The 7,994-nt window shown below is 43.9% G+C and overlaps 1 protein-coding gene and 1 long non-coding RNA gene across 3 annotated transcripts; both read right to left on the reverse strand.

Moving 5' to 3' along the window:
- Nucleotides 1-6: 6 nt before the first annotated feature.
- LOC108228889 lies at nt 7-3,261 on the reverse strand. Of its 2 annotated transcripts, none has more exons than XR_001808251.3 (4): nt 2,992-3,261; nt 2,134-2,478; nt 943-975; nt 7-441 (listed from the first exon to the last, which is right to left on the reverse strand). It is a non-coding gene; the product is annotated as an uncharacterized LOC108228889 (long non-coding RNA). The 2 variants fall into 2 exon arrangements; XR_001808250.3 differs by having other exon boundaries at nt 2,974-3,261.
- Nucleotides 3,262-4,768: 1,507 nt separating this feature from the next.
- LOC108228886 (globoside alpha-1,3-N-acetylgalactosaminyltransferase 1-like) lies at nt 4,769-7,145 on the reverse strand (the record flags this gene model as incomplete). Its single annotated transcript, XM_017404519.3, is given in 7 exon segments — nt 4,769-5,477; nt 5,553-5,772; nt 6,196-6,391; nt 6,467-6,599; nt 6,669-6,803; nt 6,875-6,907; nt 7,095-7,145. Coding segments are annotated over 7 exon segments (907 nt in total), but the record flags the coding sequence as incomplete, so codon positions are not given.
- Nucleotides 7,146-7,994: the final 849 nt, after the last annotated feature.

Here is a 7,994-nt window from a genome sequence, read left to right on the forward strand (position 1 = left end):
TAGTTTAAAATCTGATATTTACAAATAACACATTTAAAATGAGCCCATGAATGAGCTCCTGTTAGAGACTGAAACTTTGGGACAGATAATGTTGAGAAGTGAGTCCTGCAGAGGCAGAGATGAACTGAGTATGTGCAGATTCAGGCCTAACAAGCTTTGTTTTTCTCACAATAGAAGTTCTTGGAAGATGATTTGGATAAAAGCTGCTGCAATGAAAATATGTAAATGTTTGGTCTGATCCAACTTTAAACCAAGTTCAGTATTTAAAGAAGAAACTGACCGTTTTTATACGTAAGTAAAAGCCATGTGAGTTTGTATCATCTGAAAGCAGTCAGAGAAATCTGAAAACATCAGCTCTCTGATAAGGTGACATCAGCTGGGTGTCGGGTTACTCACTGCTTCTCTTGACTTTTCCACAAACCCCTGAAGTTTCCATTGTACCTGCAGACAGAAACAAACTCATGACAGGGAGTGAAGGTGTTCTGAAGAAGGAAAGTCTCAGGTGAACCAGTTCACGATGGGACCAATTAAAAAAGAAACTAATGAAACTGAAAACACCTGTTCTGTTGTTTACAGGTGGAGCAAACATGGAAACTAACGTCACTTATTAACATGTTTGTTGTTTTATAATCAGCACCAAAATCAGATCTGATGGGTTGTTTGTTGGATTAGAGGATTCAGCAATAAAAGGAGGGGAATCAAATCAGAAAAATAAATGAGTTAATCAGGGGAGATGGGCTGGAATACGCCTCCTTTCAGTTAATTCTTTACAGATTTGATTTAAAAAAGTAGTTTCTTTATAAGAACAAACAGAAACACAGAAGAGAGTTCAATAATTTATAGCCAAGGATTAAGCTTCTGGTAGCTCCAAACATCAAGCAGGAAGCAGGTAGAACAAACAGACAGCAGCAGCATGCAGGTGGAGCGAGGGGGAGGAGTTACCTGTAGGGTGGGTAGATGTAGACATACAGGGCTCTGCAGGGTCAAACACAGAGATCAAGAGTCAGAAAACGACTCTTGTTCCACATTCACTTCCAAACACATTAACAACAAGTCTACAACAGCAAATAAATTAATTAAATAATCAAGAAACAATTAAACAACAGAGATCAGTCAGTATTTATTGCTTGTTGTCTGTCAAGTTAAACACAAGGAAACAAAAACACATCAATCACCTGAGAATGCTGCCAGACCTGCAGGAAATCCAAACTGTCTGACTGCAAAGATTATCATGGAAGACTCGGGACAGAGACTCGGGACAGAGACTCGGGACAGAGAGACTCGGGACAGAGACTCGGGACAGAGACTCGGGACAGAGACTCGGGACAGAGACTCGGGACAGAGACTTGGGACAGAGACTCGGGACAGAGACTTGGGACAGAGTCTAAGGTCAGAGACTTGGGACAGAGACTCAGGACAGAGACTCGGGACAGAGACTCGGGACAGAGGACAGAGACTCGGGACAGAGACTCGGGACAGGGACTCCAGACAGGGACTCCAGACAGGGACTCCAGACAGGGACTCCAGACAGGGACTCAGTCAGAAACCTGAGACAGAAAGTCGAGGCAGAAATTTGGGACGTCCCTCCGTCCCTCTGTCCCTCCATCCTCCGGTCTAAATGAAGACAAAGCTTTGTGTTTGTGTTCCTGATCTTAGAGATAAAGAAGAAGAGTCAGATTTCTTCTTCTTCAAGATGAAGCGATAAAGCTGAACGTGTTTCTGTTTCCTGTCCGTCTTTTTAAACTCATCCGAACATTAAACTGAAGGAGAGAATTCAGCTGGTAACCAACGTAAACCAAGCAGGAAACCTGAGCAACGACCCGTTTCACTGCAGAAACTCCGCCCTAACTGCTAACGTAACAAATGACGCTCGCCTGCTGCCTGTAACTGTTTTTAGGTGAGAATCGCTGCAGGGCTTTCAGGAAATAAAACCTGAAAATACTGGTTTTATTTTCAGGTTTTTCAGTGACGCAGAACAAAAACATGTCAGACTTTTTTTAGTTTTCCTGAAAAACCATCACATTGTTTAAATATTTAAACATCTTTTTAGTCAAATGTTCTATTTTTAGGTTTTTTATTGCCCACATTGCCTCCACCCCCCACCCACACGTCTTGAACCAGGATCAAACTCACCCCAGCAGGACACCGGTGAGCAGGATCACAGTCAGTGGTTTTGTGTTCACCAACATCCGACCACCGTCAGTCCAAACGGATCCAGCAGGTCTGAACGCAGCCCAGCTCCTCTGGCTCTGTGGGAGGTCCTCAAACGTCACTGGTCCTGCTCCCTGTGGGGGGTTTTGTCTTGGTCCTGGTCCTGGTCCTGGTCCAGTCCTCGGTCTGTTGTGGATCAGCAGGTCTTTGGAGTCGGTTCAGAAGGACCCAGATTCACAGCCGCTGGATCACACAGACTCTGTGCCGAGGGTGTGAGGTCTGTGAGTTTCTCAACAAACAGGAAGTAGTTCTGAGGCCAGCAGCAGTCTGTGCACAGAGAGGGTGGGGTTAAAAAACAACTTTGGAAACCTGAGTACGGTGGCCTGTAAGAGCCAAACAAAAGTTTAGGGCGTTCTCCCTGAAACTGATCCAGTCTGCACATCTTTACAACACAGAGAGAGAATAAAGTCCAGCAGGTCCACATTGGGACTGGGTTGGACCGTCGCCTTCAGAACCACAGCCAGCTCAGGTCCGAACCCTCGGAACAGACCTGAACATATATGTATACATATATATATATATTTGTTTTTAATGACCCAAATGTCACATAAACTTGTTCAACATAAAAAAAAAACTGAAGCTGAAATCAGAGAAACATAGTTTTCCATTTTTCCACTCAGTTTGTAACTTTTAGTTTCAGCTGAAAGTTTGTTGGATTTAAAAGTTTTAATGCCTGAATTATTGACTTATTTCATTTAAAAAGTTACTCTCGTCTTTATAAAAAGCTGAGTAAACACAGAAGGACTGATCAATAACTCTCACCTGTTTCTGAATATTCACCTTTATTTGGTTCTAAAAGACACCGCTGGTATCGATCCGAGCATCGATCGATACCTGATCAGAGGAGCCACCTCCACCTAACCGCCGGGCCGCGCCCGTGACGTCATCAGTTCCAAAGAACAGGAACACCGAGCCGCTAAAAGAGACGGCGTCAGCTTCCGGTTTCAGACGGTCCTGACTGTGTCCGAGCTGTCAATCAACCCGCAGCGCAGCGCGAGACGCTCGGAAAAAAGCGCACCTGCCCAAATACACCTGGCTCCCTGCCCGGGCGCAGCGCCAACAACTGTCCGTCCCCTCACTTCCTGGTTTGGCTGTTGCCCCGCCCCCTCCAGGTCACCTGACAGTTAACAGTAACTGAGCCGTTTTTATTTATTTTTTGAACAAAAACATGCATACATACCAAAGAAAAGTGGAATTTACGAACAAAAAGGTAAAGATAAAGATGGGTGCAAGCAAAGAAAATACATAAATAAATAAAATACCAAGGCTAAGGTTAAATCACACTTTTCAGTTGAATCTTTAGTGTGGGAATATATTTCTGATTAAAACTGAGTGTATGATCATTTTAGAGGTGTAAAGTATCAAGTTTTTAAAATTTAAAGTGCTCAGAATTGAAAACTGTATCTGTAGGATTGTTCTGCAGTGGTGAGTAAATGTTCGAGGCGGTCCGAATAATTTCTGTGTTGTGTTTGATATATTAACATTTTTAAACTAAACGATACAGAACTTAAAAAGAGTCCAGTGATAACTTTCCAGCAGACCAGGTACATCAGAAGTACAGTTTTTAACCTAAAACCCTTAAAATGCTTCAGGGCCAAAGACCGGACCGAAGACCAGCGTGAGTCTGAAGGGCTGACGGTCCAATGGTCCAATGTTCAATACTCTGATTATTTAATTGTTCATTTTAGCTTGTTAATGACATCTAAAAACTATTTATGTTGGAGGAAGTTTGGAAGTTTGGAAGGAACCTTTGGGAAATTGTGTTTTCAGTTTTAGGGAAAAATTTTAACTAAATAATTTAGACAAACTGAGAATCAAAGAGATAACTAGAACCATCACTTTAGACTCATAAAAAAATAAATACATATTTTAATGAAATATTTAGAATAATGAGATCATATACAATAATTAAATTCTGTTCAGTTTATTTATATCGCACCAAGTCACGAGAAAAGTCGTCTCAGGGCACTGTCCAAAACATTCACATCCATTACAAAAAGAAAGATGGACACATGTCCACCGTCTATCAGGACAAGTATGGACACATGTCCACCATCTATCGGAACAAGTATGGACACCTGTCCACTGTCTGGGGACAGGAGGACATCGTTAGTACCTGTCAGCAGCTGTTTCTGCTATGATGACCTCTAAACCCTGACTAAACTCCTCAAACAGATTATTTCTGTCCAGATGTTCTCACAGCTGATCTGAAACTATTTTCTCAGGAATTTTTGAGATGAATGGGAGATTAGATTAATGATTGGGTTTAGATTGGGTTTCTTAAGTAAAGGCTTTAACCTTAAAGCTCTGTGGTACATATAAACTAAAATAATACAATAAAACAGGAACCAGTTAAGTGTGGTGATTAGAACACTTTAATAAAACATTTTCAATAAATTTAACACCAAAGAAAATCCCGTTAAACAGTCCTTCACCACACCTGGAAGATTTTATACCTGAGCAAAAAAATAAACAAACCAACTTTTAAAACTGGACGAGTACAACTCAACGGATCTGTTGGGTTCTCCTGGACTGGTAGAACCCAACTGTTCCTCAAAGAAAAAGGAAGAACCTTCAAAACTTCTGAGACCAGATCAGAAAAACACCAATGTCTCAAAGACACACACACCGGGTTTTTAACATTTTTCACATTTCACCAGAAGATGGTGCCAAAAACCAGTCCAGAACTGTCCGACAAACAAACAGACCTGAGAAAGAAACAGCTGAAGAGTGTTTTTTGTTTGTTTGTTTCTGCCTGAAACCTTAGAGCTAAAAAAATCCAAACTTTTATTAAACGTTTTGATTAATTCTTGAAACAAATCCAAGAGTTCCTGGATTTCCTGAGTCTCTTTTACAGATTGTGAAGTTGAAGTTGAGGCTCTTCTTCTTCAGAGGAAGAACAAATGTCAGGCCAAGACAGAAAGTGCTTCTTGGAGCTGAAAGTGCATCCACTGCAACAGGCTCATAGGAAACACAAAGGACTGGGATTGTTCTAGTGCCACCTGGCAGGTCCAGGTCCATCTAACAGGTCCAGGTCCACCTAGCAGGTCCAGGTCCAGCTGGCAGGTCCAGGTCCATCTAACAGGTCCAGGTCCATCTAACAGGTCAAGGTCCGCCTCGGTGCAGCTCAGTTGGGTCGGATTGCAGCGTAGTTCTTAATGACTCCAGAAAACCTGATGATTTTAATTTCTGGTTCTTTTGGCTTGAAGTCCTGCCACAAGTACTCAGGTGACAGAACCTTGCTGGGCTTGTTGATCCACATGTACCTGCACACAGAGACAGGAAGTGACATCATCACAATGCAAAAAAAAAATCCACTACCTGTGCTCTGACCTCATTACCTGTTCAGGTGACTCTCCTCCTGCCAGGCGGCCTCGATGCCATCCTTGGCATCGTCCTCAAAGTTCTTGCGGCAGGTTTTGGCGAGCAGGTGGACTTCCTGCACCAGGCCTCCGAACGCTCCCCCGCAGTAGTAGAAGTCTCCATCAGCGGGAGCCACGAAGGCTCGGGAAGTAGGCCGCCGCTCATACGGGAACTTGCTGCGGTCGTCTTTGTAGTAACCTAAAGACAGAGGAGTCACAGCTGAAGCTCGTGTCCGGAGTGGCGGGTCATGGGTTGAAGAGTTATAAGTGTTGATTTATGATCCAGAAAGCAAATCCCAGGATCAGCAGAACTTTTATAAAGAATATGATCAAACCAGAAAAACTATCAAGTTCAAACTGAGTATATTTAGGTGAAAGAAATTTACTTAAAAAGTCTCAGTTTGTCTTTGGTTTATCTGCTATCTCAAGGTTTCCTACAGAGTGGACAGGTTTAGATTAAGATCAACCTGGGTTAGGGATGGTTGAACCTGGGTTCAGGTCAGAGAAACCTGGGTTCATTGATTGAACTGACATGTTGTGAGTGGGTCAGGTGAGGTGCAGTGAGTTGACCTGGACTCAGTCCAGAGGCTGTTAGAAAGAACCGGAGGACTCGTCTACATACCAGGATGGATCACAGAGACCAGTCCTCCCAGTGACTCGGCCCCCCAGCGACCATGGAACTTTGAATCCACATCCAGACAGAAGATATAGTTGACTTTATTGATGAGCCGCTCCTCAATCAGCTTCTGGATGAGCTCCATCCTACGAGCTGAGATCTCCTGCCAGCGGTTGGAGCTCGGCACTGACTGCACCGTCACCTGGAGGAGGAAGATGAGGCAGAAAAGTCGGTGATTCAGAAAAGCTGCTGCTGGTTGAGTGAAGACCTAACTTACCTCCCTTCCTGCTCCCATTTTCACCTCAGGCACCTCGTTTGGGCGGTCGGTGAACACGTAAATGTGAACTCTGAAACCAACAAAGAAATGCTGCTCTGCTGTCTCCAGGAAGTCCTTCAGGAACATGATGTACCTGAAGGAAGGAGGGCTTAGTGTGAGGTGGAAGCTGACAGGAAACGTAACACTGTGATGTCACACTCACTTCCCAACAGCAAACACTGTAGCAGCAACACTGATGTTCTGCCTCTGGTAGATGCCGTCGAGGAGAGTGGCACTAAAGGTTCCCTCCCAGACGACAGGAGCCAACCAGGGCGTCACAGAAACCACATCGGTCCGACTGCAGTCGGAGATGGATCATCGGTCATCAGGAACGAAACACAACAACTATAACTGAGAGAAGATACTCACCCATTAACGATGCTCGGCTGTGAGTACGTCATCCTGAGACACAGAGAGAAAAATAACAATCAAATAAAACTGATTGGACACGTTGCTTCTAGTTTCCATGTTTTTGATTTGGATGTATTGATTGGGTGTATTTCACTCTGAGGTTCTGACTTGCAGTGTTTCCTGAACTTTTCCCAGCTGCAGACACAACTGTGACTATGATGAGGAGTAGTGCTCTTACCCGTCTGGAGACACCAGGTGAAGGTCATAAACTGCGGGGTTCTCATCACATCTATATAATGAAAAGAAAACCAGACATCGTCTGATCTTCATTCTGCAGACGCTCCAGCTGACCTGTGGGAAGTCAATAATAAAATATAACATCAGAAATCAAATGCAAATTATTCTGCAGGCAAATTCTATCTATGCTTTTATTTTGAAGAGCAGTGGCTGTTTAGTCCAACAGCCTCGATCAGTCTCTCCACTGGAAACAGAGTTTGTAAAGTAAAGGTTAGTAGTACAGGTTGGTAGCTCCAAACATCAAGCAGGAAGCAGGTAGAACAAACAGACAGCAGCAGCATGCAGGTGGAGCGAGGGGGAGGAGTTACCTGTAGGGTGGGTAGATGTAGACATACAGGGCTCTGCAGGGTCAAACACAGAGATCAAGAGTCAGAAAACGACTCTTGTTCCACATTCACTTCCAAACACATTAACAACAAGTCTACAACAGCAAATAAATTAATTAAATAATCAAGAAACAATTAAACAACAGAGATCAGTCAGTATTTATTGCTTGTTGTCTGTCAAGTTAAACACAAGGAAACAAAAACACATCAATCACCTGAGAATGCTGCCAGACCTGCAGGAAATCCAAACTGTCTGACTGCAAAGATTATCATGGAAGACTCGGGACAGAGACTCGGGACAGAGACTCGGGACAGAGAGACTCGGGACAGAGACTCGGGACAGAGACTCGGGACAGAGACTCGGGACAGAGACTCGGGACAGAGACTTGGGACAGAGACTCGGGACAGAGACTTGGGACAGAGTCTAAGGTCAGAGACTTGGGACAGAGACTCAGGACAGAGACTCGGGACAGAGACTCGGGACAGAGGACAGAGACTCGGGACAGAGACTCGGG

This window comes from Kryptolebias marmoratus, linkage group LG12 (assembly GCF_001649575.2).
Source record: "Kryptolebias marmoratus isolate JLee-2015 linkage group LG12, ASM164957v2, whole genome shotgun sequence".
NCBI classification, from domain to species: domain Eukaryota; kingdom Metazoa; phylum Chordata; class Actinopteri; order Cyprinodontiformes; family Rivulidae; genus Kryptolebias; species Kryptolebias marmoratus.